Source organism: Periplaneta americana, chromosome 3 (genome assembly GCF_040183065.1).
Source record: "Periplaneta americana isolate PAMFEO1 chromosome 3, P.americana_PAMFEO1_priV1, whole genome shotgun sequence".
In the NCBI taxonomy this organism is placed as follows: Eukaryota; Metazoa; Arthropoda; class Insecta; order Blattodea; family Blattidae; genus Periplaneta; species Periplaneta americana.
The window spans coordinates 189,508,065-189,527,594 of record NC_091119.1 but is presented as its reverse complement, the minus strand read 5'-3'; the positions used below and the strand labels follow the sequence as shown (position 1 = coordinate 189,527,594).

General features: G+C 36.0%; 1 protein-coding gene across 1 annotated transcript in view; it reads right to left on the bottom strand.

Annotated features, from left to right (window-relative positions):
- LOC138696919 (fanconi-associated nuclease 1-like) overlaps window positions 1-17,910 on the bottom strand; it is a 64,659-nt gene extending 46,749 nt beyond the window's left edge. Inside the window, exons 1-3 of the mRNA XM_069822410.1 lie at window positions 17,589-17,910; window positions 4,589-8,223; window positions 2,274-2,469 (exon numbers count right to left, since the gene is read on the bottom strand). Coding sequence (XP_069678511.1) covers window positions 2,274-2,469; window positions 4,589-8,144 — 3,752 coding nt within the window. The 5' untranslated portion in view covers window positions 8,145-8,223; window positions 17,589-17,910. The remainder of the gene's footprint in view (window positions 1-2,273; window positions 2,470-4,588; window positions 8,224-17,588) is intronic.
- Window positions 17,911-19,530: the final 1,620 nt, after the last annotated feature.

Below are 19,530 nucleotides of genomic sequence, written 5' to 3'. Positions count from 1 at the left end.
TTTTATAACTAAACCATAGTTACGAGAAATTTCTACGGTTGTCCAGAGATAGCTCTCTCGAATTATCTGGATATCTCCAAGCGTCACTCGAACAATCCGGACCGCAATCTCCTCTCTTCCGCGGTCGCTCTTTCCCCACTCCACTCTACTCCCTAAGCCACAGCACATGCCACAAGAAGCAGATGCGCGTGCAACCTCCGCGCCGGCCGACTTTGCACTTCCTTCTGCTGGTCGTGAGTTCGAATCTCACGTCGCTGTCACAATATATATTAATTATTCATTTCACATACACATTTTAATAGGTACATTTTTAACTTCATAATGTTCCAACTTCTTTTAAACTTTCTTTGCCTTTCACGTAATTCAAATTTATAATGTAATTGTTACTGCTCATGCCTTCATCATAATCTTTTTTTATGGTAATACCAATTATAATTGGAAGATTTGATAATTGATTATGGCAGTAAACAACAATCACTAGATTGTGCACCAATATGCCTGGGTTAAATCCAAAATCTCTCTGCAGTGCATATGAAGAGAAAGCATGTCATTGTTGATAGTGATTCGTCCACTGGATGGGTACATTAAGCCTGGCAGATCCCTTGGTGCCATTTGACAGGAGTAGGCTATATGCTGGGACCGGGTTTCCCCTTCCTCATCATCCTCATCTTCACCTATTCCCTACACTACACCTACACCATTACTTACACATACACTCACCCTAGTACATGACGTAACTCTCCACACAGATATATAGAACATCATGCATAGTGTGGCCCACCAAAGTTGTGTGCAACTTGAAAATGAACAGTCCTGCCATCTATCCGCAATATGAGGAACCCGAATCATGCAAGTGAAGTGGATAGATATTACATGCATACATTCATGTTGTTTTATATGTTTATTTTACTATATTCTCTTTCAGAATATACTTTTTTTTTATTTTATTAGGTTATTTTACGATGCTTTATCAACATCTCAGGTTATTTAGCGTCTGAATGAGATGGTGATAATGCTGGTGAAATGAGTCTGGGGTCCAGCACCGAAAGTTTCCCAGCATTTGCTCATATTAGGTTGAGGGAAAACCCCGGAAAAAACCTCAACCAGGTAACTTGCCCCGACCGGGAATCGAACCCGGGCCACCTAGTTTCGTGGCCAGACTTGCTAGCCGTTACTCCACAGGTGTGGACCAGAATATACATATGGGCAAAATTTTATTAACCCCTCAATACAACAGTAATCCTGATATAACAATGCAATTTTCCTAGCCCATATAAAATTGTTGTATCGAGGTTCGACTGTATTATATCATATTGAAGAAGTGTGTTGTGTAAGTGAAGTGTGTTTCTGTCAGTAAAGCTTTATAGTTTATAGTGGCAGTGCAAAGTATTTAACTTAAACAATGAAAATATGTTTTTGAAGTGCTAGTGAAATCAGGATAGAATCAGTGAAATGTGTCGTAGTTCCAGTGCAGTGAGTGAGTTGACAGCGAAATGAGTGCAATGCTGAAAGGTACTTGTGCAGGTGTGAACATATCATACTCGTGGGTTTTAGTTCGAACTTAAGGTTAAGATACAAATTAGATTTACTTTAAATGTTATTTTAAGTGATCGTGCTTCATTTAATTTAGGATGCTCCCTGTTATTATTATTATAATTATTATTTTTATCGGTATTAATTATTATTATTATTATTATTATTATTATTATTATTAATTATGTTTAGTTTCTTTTGTACAGACTAAAATTTTTCCTTTGTCAGAAGAGAGCCAATTGTTGATCCATAGGTTTGTAAAATGAGACTTTACTGAAGCAAAAGCACTGGATAGAGATATCACTTGAAGAGGTCTTGGTTGCAAATATGTTGCCTGTTTTGCAATATTATCGAAAAACAACAACTGAATAGATTACAATGGACTATAGTGGACTTTATGTTGTCAGCAAACAGCTGGATACATAAAGAAGATTGATTGATTAATTGTGTTTATTATTGTCATTATTGAGTGTAATTAGTTACCACTGCCACAGGGTATACACTCATTTGCAGTGAATACATACATACATACATACATACATAATTACTCATGAGATTACAAGGAGAACAATGACAAGAAAAAGACAGTGCATAAATCTGCCCAAACACACAGAACATTAAATTTCAATGAGGTGAGATTTGAACCCAGATCTGTGGTGTGGACTGTCAATGCTCTAGCCATTTAGATAAGAGTCGAAGAAAGAAGTAACATTAAGTTCATTAGCACAATACTGTGTTACCTCCTTCGAAGTACCAACGAAGAATCACTTCTGCTGCCACCTAGTGTTTGTTGATTTCTTCCATAGTCTAACAAAGCCTGAACCAATATTGGTTTTGGTTGGGTAATAGGCTGGATACGAAACGTCTTGCACAGAGACTTGAGTTCTTGAAGCTTCAGCATATTCAAGAGAACATCTAGTTCCTCAGAATTGTAATCTGAAATTTCATTAACACAATTAAAAAAAGTACAATCCACTTAAAACAATTTATTAGTTCTTAATTTACACAAATTAAAAGAATGTAACTTGTACATCACATAATTTTAACAATCAACTGCATTTTTGGTAAGATATTTCGAAACTTCACCACATCAATATCCATCACATCATGATTATGTGTACAAAAAATCAAGGACATAGTTTTGAAAATGTAGAAAATATAAATTTCATGCCATCACCCCTTAATGGGGATGAATTGCATGTGTGTCCTCGCTCTTTGTTTAATACAAAATTAAAAAATGTTACTTCTTAAATATTTACCTTAATATTTTTAGAATTTCAAGAACAAAAACAATCTCACAAATTACAAGAAAAATATAACAATTTCTTTCTTCATCACTCATGTTTGAACATGTCTGGACAAGTTTTTGTATATTTCCAGGTCATTTGGTTTCTTTTCTACAGACTGTAAAATTTTTCCTTTGTCAGAAGAGAGCCAATTGGTGAGCCATAGGTTTGTAAAATGAGACTTTACTGAAGCAAAAGCATTGGATAGAGATGTCACTTGAAGAGGTCTTGGTTGCAAATATGTTGCCTGTTTTGCAATATTATCGACTTTCTCGTTTCCAGGTATACCACAATGACTAGGTATCCATTAAAATGTTATTTCCTTTTGGAGTTCTTTTAGTTTACTTAGTTGTTTCTGAATTGGAATAATTCTATGTGCATATGGGTTTGGTACATATTTAATTATATTAAATACAGCCCCCTTGGAGTCGTTAAGTATACAAATAGATATTTCAGAAATTTGAGTAACACACTGAAGAGCAGCATTAATAGCTAGCAATTCAGTCACCGATTTCACATTTCTGATAATCCTACTTGTCTGTGGTGTAATAATCATGACGAAGATCTGGAACACATTCTTCTATAGCCTACTGTCCATTCATAAACCACAAAAAAAGTACATTAAAATCATCAGTACCAGTTATAGAAGACACAGCCCTCCAGTATATATTGACTACACTCCACCTCTGGCTACTAGCAACAGGCATCTATAATGAACACCAATCAAAATACCCCTCATTTCTCGTGAAAAACAACAACTGAATAGACTACAGTGGACTATAATGGACTTAATGTTGTCAGCAAACAGCTGGATACATTAAGAATATTGATTGATTGATCACCCATGTTGAAGGTCTTCATAAAATCTTCCTGATAAAAGTAAAATATTATTTTACTAGAATATGAAAACTCAGTAAAAAGTAGAAAAACTAGGACGAATTACCACAATGCAGGACCAAGTAGGCCATTTTACACAAAAGTAGGAAAATTAAGACAAGTGGGAGTCCTGCATTTTGTTTACAGAGGTTCTATGTGTCCAAGAAACAATGTCCTACATTATCTACAATTTAATTTGCCAGTACCAGTATGCTTTTAACATAATAGTACATTACGCAACGAGCCTATAATGGTAGTAATTAAGATGCGACTATGTTTGTTTATGAAACGAACGCGAGTTTCATCATTTTCATACAAGTGTCTTAATTACCATTATAGGAAAGTTTCATACGACTTTTTATGCTCGACCATTTTTCTAACTTGAAATTATTCATAAGCATTCATGTTATGGTTATGTAAGTGAGGAGGGGAACTGACCTTCTAAATTGTGAGATGTGCGCAGACGCGAAAGTATTGATTTTTTCCGAGGAACGAATGTCACTGACCTTGATATAATCTAGAGAATAACATGAATATTAGTCTGATATAACCTGGAAATTGATTCAGAATTGAAAAACGAGATGACAAATTGAATTTATTTGAATATTATTTACAATTAACGCTAATTATTATAGTAACAGAACATAACCTTCTGCGACAGTATTGGATTTCCAGCCTCCGTGACTTTACGCTAGTTGTTTTTAGATTGCATATCCGAGAATAATCGATACTTGCGCTTTTATAATGCTACAATGGTGATTTCTCATTGGCTGAACAACTGAACTATAATGAATAGGTGTACTTTAATGAGGTGCATTAAAGGGCTACTACCAGGTGTATAATTACTACATTTCGGCATGGTCGAGCATAAAAATATTTATAACAATACGAACCTGAGGTAACAAAGCCGTCCTGTTCCAGATCATTGAAAGCTGCAGACACATCTATCTCGTTGTACTTGATGTCAGTCACGCGATGCCATGTATATTTTCTGCTCAACATTCTTACATAAAGTTTCTTTGCCTGATACTGCAACTGCTTAAATTTAATGACATGGTTAGACTCTGTCTCACTAATGACTTTCTTCATGTCTGCATCTTGAAAAACTTCGTTCAAAACAGATTCGAAATATCCAACGCATTCCGTTGAAAATCGAAGTGAAGACATCGAATTGTCATTCTGTTCCTCTATACTATTTCCACCAACATCAAACGTCAGTGATCGCTTTACACCATCTTTTCTTGGAGATACACTTTTTTGCCTCCATTTCGATGGTGAGCGTTTGTTATTTACAACATATTTTATTGGAGAGTTTTTGCCCAATCTCTTTGATGGTGAATTCATTTTTCTATTTGCCATTAATATCTCAAAACCATTCTTTTGATCAGGAATAGAGAATTTCTTGGGATGTCTGGATATCTGGGGTGACACTACATAGTTCTGACTGGTTGATGGCTGTGGTTGTACAGGTGGAGTAGTCTTCTTTTTTGAAGGTGAAGAAATGGACGTTTCCATCTCGATTCTTGTTGATTCTGAGATTAATACTTCTTTTGTAGATATATCATCATTTGTGTACATGTCATCAGTGCACGATTTTATCTCGAGTCTTGACAATTCTGAACTCGAAACTTTTGTAGATATATTATTAACTATGGAAACAGATTCTCTTTCCTGTTTTTCAACTTTTCTACTCATACTTTGCTTTTTACTAGTAGCTGAACTGTTTCTAGACGGTGATGGGACAAAGGAGAGAAACCCTGTTTTTCTTTCTGATGAATACTTTAACTGACCTTCATTAATACTCGTATGAGTCGATTCTTCAGCTCTACATTTCTTCACTTTCTGTAGAGCTCCACATCTAGCATTTAATGTACCAGACACACTATGCTCATCTGTACTTGCACTGCAAGTAACAGAACTGGAAGTGGGAGTTAACTTTTTTGGAGATCGACTGGATTGAAATGTATTGTGAACTGTGGAAGAACTTGGTAATGCTGCAGATAAATCCTGATTTTGTTTAGTAGATTTATTTTCAACGGAAGAATTTTTCTGACGAATTTCTGTCATACTTTTACATGGAGTATTTGACTTCTGTAATATGCTTAAATTATTTCTTAAAATATCATTTTCATTTTGCTTTCCTTTCGTGTTATTCACACCGTCTCCAATAACTGAAATAGAAACATTCTGTCTAATGAATACTTCAGTTGCTATGTCCGTATTTTGTTTTGATAAAGCACGAGATTCTGTTCCATTGCTTACTTTGTGTTCTGATGTTTTTATACCAGAAAACAATATTGGTATGTACGATGCTATTACCGGCATCCCTGGTAGCAAATCTGATTTCTCACCAGGGGACAGTTCTTCCCTATAACTTTCCGCCCTTTCTTTCTCTGGAGAAGAATGATTCATATCTGGTATGAGAGGCTTCTGACCAAATGTTACTGCTGTTTCCGAAGATTTTGTCAGTTCAGTTTTTCTACACTCTTTCTCATCTAAGAATATGTCTTTACGAACAGTCAAAGGTGACTTAATTTCAGTGTTAGATAACTTGTTTAAAGGTTTCAAATCTGTTACATTACAAAGTGACGACTGATTCGCTGTTTCTTCTTTATTCATGCTTGATGAAGACTTCTCGTTTTTTCGCACACATTTCGATATTTTTGATTGGGAACCACTTTGTTGAATAGTCAAACAAGGTTCACAGCCATCCACTGATGCTGATTTACATGAAAGAATGTTCATTTCAGATGACATGTCTCTGACAGAATTATTTAATGAAAGATCTTTAATAATATTTCCTTTAATTTTATCAATAACTACATTAAGAACTTCGCCTTTTTTTTGTATAGGCTTACCTTTAACAGAAGACGTTGCTAAAACAGTAGCATTACTATTCGAAGATGATGGCTTTGATAAAGGTGGTTTTAGTCCATTCTTTTCCTTGCTGTCTAAATCTGATGATATTACTGTCTCAGATTTAACTTGTACAGGATTACAGATTTTCTGATTCAAAACTGCTGACTGACTACTTAAGGCTGGTGCAGCTAGTACAGCAGATGGAACTGTACTCCTATTACCGACTACAGATTGTTTGTGATGATTTAAAGATGAATCATTGTTTTTTCGAGATGTAGGCTTGTTCCCAACAACTGACTTCATTCCTGATATGTTTGGCTGCAACTGACTCTTTTCTTTCTGGATTAAGTCTGCAGGTGATCTTTCCTTGCTGTGTAAATTTGATGTCACTACCACAGATTTAAGAGGCAATGGATTACATTTTTGCTCATGTAAGACAGCAGATTGACTGCTTGATAAAGATGGAACCGTGCTGATATTAGAGACTCGAGACTTGCCCTTAGGAGATTTCGATGGTGAATTATTGCTATTCACTGATGGAGTTACATTAAAAACCTTATCTGTATTCTGTGGAATATGCTCATTTTCACGAAATGCAGATTTAATTTGCGGAAAGTGAGGCTGTAAATTTGTCAATGCTTGAGCCTGATCCTCCTTCATTGGTGATTTTTTACTTTTTTTAATATTCTTTGCTGATGATAGGGAGGACGATGCTAAACTCATAGCAAATTCAATTTTCTCTTTAAGACTCCAAGAAGACACATTTTCGATGTTTTGTGATTTGTAATTCAAAGATAATATACTGGTATCCTCTTCTCCAGACATAGTAGTAGAACTACCTGACATCAGATCAGGAGCATGCTTTTCTGAGTTTGGCGAACAATTCTTTACATATTCTGTAATATCAGGACAGGTCAGGGTTTTCAGTTCTTGTACCCTGGTCGATGTTTTAAGCTGATATCCAATCTGTAAATCTTCAGTAATTTTACCAATAGTTGTATTTTCTTTGGTATTCGGTTTCTTTGCCTGGCATTTCATCCGAAACAATGACAAACGAGAGATTGGTTTGTTTGATAGTGCTGCACTTGTAGTATTTAAAGAACTTGTTTCAGTTCCAGAGTCATTACAAGCCAAAGAAGTAGGTGTGGCAGGAAAGCTTGTACTTTGTCCACTAGAAGCACTGCATTCTGCATTACTTTTCCTAGCTCTCTCTATCTGTAGCTTTTTAACTTGTCTTCTTATTTTCTTGGCATCAGTCAAAGATATTTTCGGTATTTTAGATGGGGAAGATCCAACATAAATAACATCACAAGCACCATCTTCCTCAGACGTACTACATCCTGATACTGAGGACACCGTTTCATTTTGCTTATTTCCAAATACTGAAGCGTTCTTTTCTGATGTCCCACTTGCGCAGGATCCAGTACTTTTACACTCATCACTTGATGTAATGACAGGATAAGTTTTCCGATTTGGAATATCTACAGATTTCTTGCTCAAGTTCAAAGGCGAAAAACAATCTTCATCTTTAAATTGTGGTGAAAGAGAGTTAAGTTTCCTTTTTCTAGGACTACATTTAACATTTTCCATTTTTTTTTTTTATGATTTCCTGACAGACTCTTTCATGATGCTATAAAAATAACTCAAGCCATGTCTCCTCTATTCCCACCTGGAACAAAAAATGTGAAATCAGATGAAACCATAAAAACAAACAGGTCTACATGAAAGAAAAGTTTTTATACACAACACTGTTTGAAATCTTGTTTATTAATTACTTTCAAATGACACTACTGAAGTAGTGAAATGATTGGGTGAAGACAAGAAGCAAATTCTATCATTATGCAACGAAATATATGAGAAAGGCGAATGATCTGAGGATTTTACAGAGACAGTGTTGCTTCCAATACCGAAGAAAAATAATGCCAAGAAATGTAAGGAGTTCAGGACTATCAGTCTGATATGACACTCAGCGAAGATTCTCCTGCAAATACTGAATCAATGTTTATATTCTAACAAGAAAGGAGTCCCAAGTGTTGTCACACGATTCTGATTTCTATGTAGTGTGTTGGATAGACTGTATCAAAATATACATAATGGAAATAGAATTGGTTGAAAGCTGGAATTAGAATTTCAATGGGCGTTTCTAAAAATAACCTACAGTAAAACTCGATAAGACGCTATCCCGCGTAATACGCTGTTTTTGTGGAATATTTTAGATGTAATTTTCAGCAATGTACTGTAACAGGAATGAAACATCTTGGTCACTGAACTCACTGGTGCCATTAACCTGAAAAATATTGGTATTCGACCCTTTACCTGCACATTTAAACCTTCATACTTCATACTTTAGTATATGCCATCCTCTTCTTACGCTCTCTTATTCGACTCTTTACCTGCACGCTTAAAGCCTACGTACAGTTACAATACCTCACCGTCTTGCTAACCCTCTCTCAAACAGCATTCCTCACTTGGCCGTAATAAAATTCTGGAAATTTTTGCTGGGCAGTTTGTTGTCCTTTTGTGTATTGAAGTGTCTGTGAATGTGATTACAATGAATGTTAAACGAAAAGCGTTTTCTGTGTCAGGAAAATTGGAAATCTTACGAAAGTACGATGAGAACAGTACTCTTACTCAGAAACAACTCTCTGACTCATTAGGAATCCCATCATCGATATTAAGAATGATAATAAAAAATCGCGACTCAATCACTACAGTTGCGACGTCGTCGGGAGGATATAATCGCAGGAAACTGAAGTGTGGTAAACATGAGGACTTGGAGAACACGCACACGGCAAACAAACTGACTTTTTTTTTCTGAAAGAATTAAGTACAGTACATATTGTAAATGTCTTTGACGTACAGTACACATAATGGAGTAATACTATATTACCTTTCATGAATAATGTATTTCAATAAAGAAAAATGCTAATAGATACTGTATATAAGTCAAAATTAGTATACCCGCCTAATACGCGGTCCCGGTTAATACGCGGTTTACATATGGTCCCTTGAACAGCGTCTTATCGGGGTTTTGCTGTATGTGGTTTGAAACGAAATCCAGTCAGCAATGAATGAACGATTTCCGCACTTTCCACATGGAGCAGCTGTGGGTTGGAAGCACTATGTCATTATATGACGATGTGGAACATCAAGTTCACTTGCTTTTCTTTTCTTTTTTTTTTTTCTTTTTTTTTTTTTTTTTTTTTAGTTTTAATTGGTTTATTTTACGACGCTTTATCAACTGTTACGATTATCTACCATCTGAATGAGATGAAAGTGATGATGTCGGCAAAATGAATCCATGGTCCAGCACGTGCTCCTAATGGGTTGAGGAAAAACTCTGGAAAAAGCCACAACCAAGTAACTTGCTCCAATCAGGATTTGAACCGGGTCTCACTCATCTCAAGGTCAACTATGTTAAATTAATAGTACATATTTTTGCATATTTCAGGCAGTCCCGCATATAAAAGACAACTGTGCATGCTGTATACTGTAGTGTACTTTTAGGATTTTATTGCATAAATCCCCAAATTCGAATATTTTGTAAAGAAAGAAATAAGATTCTATAATAATAATAATAATAATAATAATAATAATAATAATAATAATAATAATAATAATAATAATAATAATAATACACCTACCTAAAGCATTCCTGTTAACCTACACAGTTTGGCACGAAAATCACAAACAGTTGTTTTATAAAAGATTTTTTCAAAACTGTTTAGTGCAGAGAATTTTTTTCTTGTAAGGAGGTTAGTTGGTTTAAACTACCTTGGTTTGTCATTTTTAAAAAATTCCTGGTTTTTTCAAGTTGTTGTATGTTTAGTCAACTGTCCGAAGACAGGTTTGAACCCCTTAAGTAACACTAATAAGGCATCACTCATGAGGCAACTAATAAAACAAAAATACAATTAGCCGATTTTAGTCCATTTAGGTATTGTTGTTATTTTGCATCCTTCTTACTGGACAAATTATGACTGAAAGTCAAATCCAGTTTGGCGAACTCTGAAATAATTAAAACAGAGGTAATTTTCCTGATTAACTGTATTGTACCACTGCCACAAGAGATACAGGAGGAATTACCATAGTCTAGTACAGCGGTTCCCAAAGTGTGCAAGGGCTCCGCAAATGATTCTCAGGGGCTCCGTCCACGGAAGTTATGAAGTTGACAAAAATTTCTAATTTCATCTAGTCTCTAGCGGGGAAAACAGAAACTACTTCAATCAAGCGAAACATACTTTCTGAGAAAGTAGTTTGCGTTCTTCTTGCTACATGGAAGCATTAATATTAGATCTACTCGTCACTGGAACTATCTCGATCTTTCTTGCTTGCCAATTACTCAATGATTTTCGAAATTTGTTTTATTTTTTATATACTGGGCAGGCAGCATTTGTTATTCGTGGTACGTGGAATCTACAATCTTTTGACTGTTACGTTACCTCAAAAAATGTATATACTATATACCTGCATGTTAATTTTATAGCAGATGTGTTAGCTAAACTTTCATTGAACCGGAACTGTGGCTTAAGACGGGCTCCCTAAGACTTAAGAGTCATTAGCCATCAAGCAGTGCTCAGTCAAGGGGAGATAACAACAGCTATAACTAGGGACCGGATTTTTATGTAGTTACATATTATATTCCTTTCAACCTAACCGTATATAAATAACAAATCTTTGCGAATCTTGTAATTACCATTAATATATTAAAATTTGATATTACATATTTTTACATATTTACCCCACATTATAATATTATGGTTTGGTATTACATAAATCTTCATATTTAGGGGTTTTATTAATTTTTACTTCTCTAAAAGGAAAAAAAAAAACTTCTGCTGGAGAAGTTTACAATTTGAAATACACAGATTTAAAAAGTCTTTTTACCTACCCAAGAAAGGTTATATTTCGGGACGAAACATAACATTCTTAGTTACAGGAAGTAATAGAGGCACTCACCCCATACCACACACTGTAAATATGAGTGAACAAAAGGCAACTTTTCTCATACAACTGCCTTGTATTGTAAAAATCACTCAGAAAGCAGCGTTGCTTTCAAGCGATGGAGTGGGACGAGAACGACATGATTTGTCTCGAACTATAATTGTTCTGCACACGTTTTAACAAGTCATTCTCATGCAATTTGCAACCTTACCCACCCTCTTCCTAATCCTTCCATGGAAAACCAGTATCAAGTCTGGCATGAGCCGCAATAAAGTAGCCGACTTTTGAAAAGAAACTGAAGTAAAGGAACAAACTGGAAAGATGTTGACAGATTAAAATAAATAGCTTTTCAGGTTATTGCTTGACCTCTTTACTTTAAATTTAGTAGACCTATACGGAAAATGGATTTTCCCAGCAATTAGAAAATATGGTTCTCAGCTAGAATAATCCAACCCTTCTGAATGAGGCAGGAATATCACTTTTCAAGCTAAACTGCATGTGTCCCACATCTCCTCTTATTTTCTCCTAATGCAGTAAACCGAAACAGTGCTTGCAGAACTGTTGTGTCATTCATTTCACTCAGTTCTCTAGTTTTAGTACTTACAGTATAAAATGCAAGTGAGTTTATCTACTGCTTTTAACTAACTAAAATGGCCCCTGTATCTCCAACTCTAACGACAAAAATAAAATCATGGATTGCGTTGGACGAAGCTTTCACTACAGATGGAAAAATAGTAATGTGTCAAGTGTGCAGTAAAAAGGTCGGGTGCTCTATGAAATCACAATTGGAGAATCTTACCTAACGTATATCTGCCAGATATTGATATTAAATATTTTCATGATTTTACATATTTTGGTATATATTCAGCTTATTTTTCTTACATAAATATGGTCATATTTCACACCTTGATATTACATAAAAGTCCGGTCCCTAGCTATAACCTTACTTTTAAAGAAAATAGTGCGAATTCCTGGGAATTGAGCTCGGAATATGTTGAACATGATCCTGTCTCAGAATCTACGATGCCTAGTGTAGAGGTATTGAAAGTAACAAACGAAAATATTACGTTGAAACAGAGCTTCCGGGCTAAGATGCCGTGGTCTACTGGTGCTGACGTTACCAGACGTTTCGTCTACTTCTACGGCAGACATCTTCAGTGGTTAGGTATCCTCGGTCGAAGTCTTCTGCTCGGGATACCTGTAGCAACTGATGACCTGACTGGTTGCTCGTCCTTATTTGTAGCGCCGAGACTTGGTGTTCCGTTAAGGACGAGCAACCAGTCAGGTCATCAGTTGCTACAGGTATCCCGAGCAGAAGACTTCGACCGAGGATGCCTAACCACTGAAGATGTCTGCCGTAGAAGTAGACGAAACGTCTGGTAACGTCAGCACCAGTAGACCACGGCATCTTAGCCCGGAAGCTCTGTTTCAACTAGACACCGGCCGTGAAAGCCTGCATGCTAAGAAAATATTATGATTTATATTTAATGATAAAACACATATGTTAGTTCAATAATACAGTGTTCATTGATTTTATGAAATACATTAAAGGTGATATGTTACAGTTGTATGAAAACTATTTATTAGTGTTCATACAACTGTAACATATCACCTTTAATGTATTTCATTGTGATTTATATTTCGATATGGATTCACTGAGTTTGCTGATGAACGTCCACAGTGTGTGATATGTAACAAAATTTTTCTCAAAAGTTCTATGTTCCCTGCCCAGCTTAGATGGCATTTCTCAATTAAAAAATTCACAAATAAAACTGCAGACTACTTCGAAAGAAAAAGTGACGAACTCCATGTAATTCAGACAAAATTTTACCTCGTGCAAAAACAAACAACGAGAAAGTACTGAAAACGTCGTACTTGGTTAGTCATGACCAGACTCTTGGTGGTAAACCTCGCCCTTGCTGAAACTCTTATGAAACCACTATTAGTGAAGGTAGTGAAGTGCATGGTGGACGAGAAAATTGCAAACTTGATTTCCAGTGTGTCAAATAACATTGCATAATCGAATCCAGACTCTATGAAAAGACGTACCGTGGGACAATTGCATTGACGTGTGCACAGATGGTGCAAAGGCCATGGTAGGTCCTGTTGCTGGCGCTGTTACAAGGATCAAGAAAATTAAAAAAACTGAACAAGTAGTCACTGTGTACTACACCGATACGTCCTCGCAATGAAAAAAGGCCAGCGTTATTAAACCAGGTACTAGACAATGCCGTCAAAATTATCAACTTTGTTAAGGCACGACCTTTGCAGTGTAGGCTACTTAAAATCCTGTGTGAAGATATGGGTAGTATACACAAGTCATTGTTAGTAATATTACACACAGAAGTATGATGGTTGTCGCGCGGTAAAGCGTTGTCCCGATGAATTTCGAACGGAAGTTTCTTCACTTTTGAATTACCATAACAGTTTGCTAGCAGATTATGTGAATGATCAGGAATGGTTGCACAAATTATGTTACTTGGCAGACATTTTTCAAAAATGAATTCAGCACATACATACTGTACAAGATAAACGAAAGACTATATTCGATGCTGATGACGAAATTGTCGCACTGAAGAAAAAGATAGCGTTCTACATAGAAAGCATCGACAATAAGGATCTTACGTTTCTCATTGACTTCAAACTTTATAGAAGAAAATAACATAACAATGAATGTCTCATTCATAGCAATAATGAAAGAACACATTGACAATTTGCTTCAAAATATCAATTTACACTTTCCAAGGGACACTCAGGAATCGATTCTAAAGAAATATGAGTGGATTGTAGATCCATTTCCAGTGATGTCAAAACCAGCAGCCCTCACTGCTTCAGATATGAGGTCCTTATAGACATGGTTTCGAACAGCCACTGACGGGCATAATTTAAAAGCAAACCATTTTCCAAATTTTGGGCTAAGTTAGTGAAGGATCTTCTGATATTAAGTTCAAAAGCTAAATTTCTCTCACTGCCTTTTGGTACTGAGTACCTCAGTAAAACGACCTTTTCGAGGTACACGGCTACAAAAACAAAATATCGAACTTGTTTGGACACAAAAGACGATATACGTCTTCAACTGACTTCTATGACACAGGACATTGACAAACTCTGTTGCAAGAAACAGGGACATTCTTACATTAACTTCGGGTGTACATGTGGCATTGTAACATTTTTTAAATATCTTAACTACTTGTTAATATCATTTTGTAGATTTAAATAAATTATATCCAGTACTTTTTTACTATTGTTTCCTTTATATATAAATATATATATATATATATTCATACTTCTGTTTATGTATCGTGTGAAATATGCTTCATAGAACGTAGACACATAAAACTAAAAAGTAAACATTTCTTGGGGCTCCACGAGAAACTTTTGCTTCAAAAAGGGCTCCGTGGCTGAAAAAGTTTGGGAACCGCTGGTCTAGTATATAGTCACGAAGCTTAAGTTGTGAGGGTGCTAGGAACAATAAACTGTGCAGATACTATTTCGCATTATCTGTGATGAGGCGATAGTAGCAACCCTAGTGGTTAGCAACTATCTATGGATGCACATTTATTATATATTGAGCTTCGTGACTGTATATACTAGACTGTGGAATTACTATGACAAGTAGGGCAATGGATCTGGATCTCTCACAGCAAGGATAGATGTGCAGAATTACCAAAATAGAGGTAATTCGGTAGAAAATGTTGGTCAGCATGGCGGACATCATCGAGCATCAGTGACAGATTAGGTTTGGTTTGTTCAGGTTTTTTGATATGCCTACCAAAAAAAAACGTAAAATGCAAGCCATATCAAAAACCTCAACAAACCAAACCTAATCTGTCACTGACGTCCGTCATATTGACCAATATACCGAATTCGGAATGAAAAAGAAATATTGGGGATTGTGAAGGACGTGTAATTCGCTATTTTGAGAGAGAAAAAATTGTCAAAAAGTGTTTTTTTTTTCATGAATAAATTGTAAAAATAATGAAAATAATATTGATAAATTTACCAGAAAATGTTGAAATATTGCATGAAACCTGGTGAGGCAAATAACCTGAAAGCCCGTGAAACAGGTGTGGAGTTGGCGGTCTGAATAATGTTTTAGAGTGTAAGCTATGCTAACCTAACATAACTAACCTACAGTTGACATAGTTGTGTTTATTAATCATTAAATGCAGCAGTGTTTTTCACTGAATCATAAAATATAGGCCTACAATAAGTTAAAATCAAACAATATTAAAAACACTTTTTTTTGTGTGTGTTTTCAATACTGTTTGATTTTAACTTAATGTATATTTTATAACTAACCTAACCTAACTCTAGTAAGCATCAAATATTTGGGTAACACACCCTTCACAATAGCCGAAACATTTATCTAAGTGCTTCTTCATACACGAAGATGAAAGTAAATGTGAAGTATTAACATTAATACAAAAATCACATGATGGTAATGACTGACGACTGATGAGCTATATCCACTTTGGAGTTAAAGCAGAGACTAATGAAACAGCACCACTACTGGAGTAGAGAGAAAGAGAAAATTAATAGCCAGTTAGTTAAGACCAGTTGTGACTGGTAGGCCTATGTGTCTTTTTCTCTTTCTTTTAATTGGTTATTTCATGACACTTTATCAACTGCTATGGATCTACCATCTGAATGAGACAGTGATAATGCTAGCGAAATGAGTCCAGGGTATAACCACAGTCTACTATATACAGTCACGAAGCTTGAATTTTGAGGGTGCTAGAAACAATAGACTGTGACGGTACTATTTTGCATTGCCTGTAATGAGGCGATATTAGCGATCCTAGTGGTGAGCAACTATCTAATGTTTGCATATTTACTACGTATTGAGCTTCGCGACTGTATATTCTAGACTGTGGTATAATGCTGAAAGTTACCCAGCATTTGCTCTTAAGCTGAGCGAAAAACCCCAGAAAAAACCTCAACCAGGTAACTTGTTTCAAAACCAAGATTTGAACCCGGACCCGCTCATTTCACAGTCAGGCATGCTAACCGTTACTCTACAGCAGCGGACGATATGCGTCTTAAACTTTTCATGTTTAGGAGGCTCCCAGTAAACACAATAAAAAATAGATGATTACAATTTATTGGTCTACATACAATCATTGTAGGCTACCTCTGATTGAGGTTCTGACTGATACGTACATCTATTATCAGGCAGTACATCTCACTTGATGATGTGTATCAGAGGAAGAACAATTGTTTGTATGCATCTGAAGTCTAACTAGTGTAATATATGTAGCTAGTCGGCGATGAATGCAATGGAGGGGGAAAGGAACTGACCACTCTATCCCATTATCTTCTGGCCTAGTTGTCTCGTAAGTGGTGCTTTCTTGGTATTACTTGTGAGGTACAAACCTGTCTTCAGACAGTTGACTAAACAACAATACAAGCATAGAATATGTTATCTGTACTGCGTGTGTTCCGCCGGTCCTTTACAAGCTATGTGATAAGGTTAGTGGGTTAGTTGAGGGGATATCTAAGTGACGTAAGGCCGAGAAAGATGTGAAAAGATTTCAATGATTTAAGATCCTCGACCTCACGTCACTTAGATATCCCCTCAACTAATCACTATCCTTGTCACATACCTTGTAAAAGACCCGTGATCCCTTGTTAATTACCCAGCTTTCCACATTGATTTGATCAAGAACTAAGAGTAATAATGTCTATCATTCAAGACATTTCTTTCAGAGTAGGCTACTTATAACTATCTAATTGTAAACAAGTCTCTTTTAACAAAGTTACAAGTGTTATTAATTGCTACATGTTAATTAACATCATCTCACAGGTATTACTGTTATACACCTATATTCACAGGAACGATCGGAAAACACACACTTCAAAAATTACGAAAATCTACAGACATTTATCTTCCTACCTCCTATCAAAAAACCTGATTAAATTGGTTCTATTAATTCAAAAAGCAATAAACAAACCAGAAGTCCAGTAGGGCTATTTTTATAATAGGCTATTATGATGGTACTTATATCACAATTTATCAATGACACAGCAGCCTATTTATAAGAGAACATTTTAACCAACAGAATACATGACTACGGCATTATAACTTACATTTCAAATCTTCTAATCCCACCCCCACCTGACAGCACTCCGGGGGACTGGTTGGGACTGACAGGATTCACCACACTAATGTTCGTTGTAACACAAGTGGTTTACACAAAAGTTAGGACGTTATACACTACACAATACAAATTCATTGCAATTTGATTGCAGACAAATTTGAAACACGGTGCTTCTTACCATACAAACGAAATGCCGCGAAGAAACAACCGGATATCAATAATCAGTATTCAGCAACGAACACAACAGAAACCAACAGAGAATCTCAGGGATTAAATTATAAACATATCTCGATTATCTCGTGATGTTTCGATAAAAATTCGACAGTGGCAGTGGTACAAAAAAAACTGCCTTCTCGATCTATTGCAATGTGACAAGCGGCTGGGGACCCAGAGTAGCCAACCTTTGAACTAACTCTCCAGCTATATTAGTATCGAAATCCAGCTACTTATAAAATTTTATACTTGTCAGTGATTGATTTTTAAGTTTTTTTTTTTTTTCCAGACCAATAGAGATCGATGAAGCGATCTATGACGTCATGCACAATGGCTATACTTCAAAATATTAATTTAATCGAGGACTACTGCTCCAACACCCCTGCTTTTCTTTGTCAGAAACTAAATCACTCTACTGCACACCCTTCCTCACATATTTTACTCTTACTCTATTTCTCTCTTTATCCCTCTACCCACGTTAGGAGAAAATACACAAACAATTAGGCAAAACATGGGAATTTTACTTGGAGCAAGTCAAGAGATAAGTTTAAAAGTAAATCCCAAAAAGACAAAGTAACATAGTATTATGTCTCGTGCCCGGAATATAGTACAAAATGGAAATATAAAAATTGGAGATTTATAGTTTTAAAAGGTGGAAAAATTTAAATATCTTGGAGCAATAGTAACAAATATAAATTGCACTCGAGAGGAAATTAAACGCAGAATAAATATGGGAAATGCCTGTTATTATTCGGTTGAGAAGCTTTTGTCATCCAGTTTGCTCTCAAGAAACTCAAAGTTTGAATTCATAAAGCAGTTATATTACTGGTTATTCTTATGGTTGTGAAACTTGGACTCTCACTTTGAGAGAGGCACAGAGGCTAAGGGTGGGAATAAGGTGCTTAGGAAAATATTTGTGGCTAAGAGGAATGAAGTTACAGGAGAATGGAGAAAGTCACACAATGCAGAACTGCACGTACTGTATTGTATTCTTCATCTGACATAATTAAGAACATTAAATCCAGACATTTGAGATGTGCAAGGCATGTGGCATGTAGGTATGAGCGAATCCAGGAATGCATATAGTGTGTTAGTTGGAAGGCCATAGGGAAAAAGACCTTTGGGAGGCCGACATGTAGATGGGAGGATAATATTAAAATGGATTTGAGGGCGGTGGAATATGATGCTAGCGACTGGATTAATCTTGTTCAGGATAGGGACTGATGGCAGGCTTATGTGAGGGCGGCAATGATAGACTCTTCCTTGGATTCTACTGTTTTTATTATTATTATTATTATTTATTATTATCAATGAATTTAAATACTATTATAGTCACAATCATGCCATGGTATGAAAGAAAAACTTCACAACCTCGAGCGGGAATCGAACCTGAGACTTCCTGTTCTCCTGTCAGGCGCTCTACCACTGAGCTATTGCGTTCGTCTCGCGCCAAAGACTTGGAATTATCCTTTCATACTGGTGACTCTGTTATAGAGTACTATCCATGGCGTCTGATCTACAGTCAGCACTGCTTATGGGTTGAAAGAAACTTTACAAATGTAATCTTCATCTTACGATGTTTGGTGACGTATACACGTCCGTTGATGTGACATATTAATGAATTTAAATACTATTATAGTCACAATCATGCCATGGTATGAAAGAAAAATTTCACAACCTCGAGCAGGAATCGAACCTGCGACTTCCTGTCCTCCGGT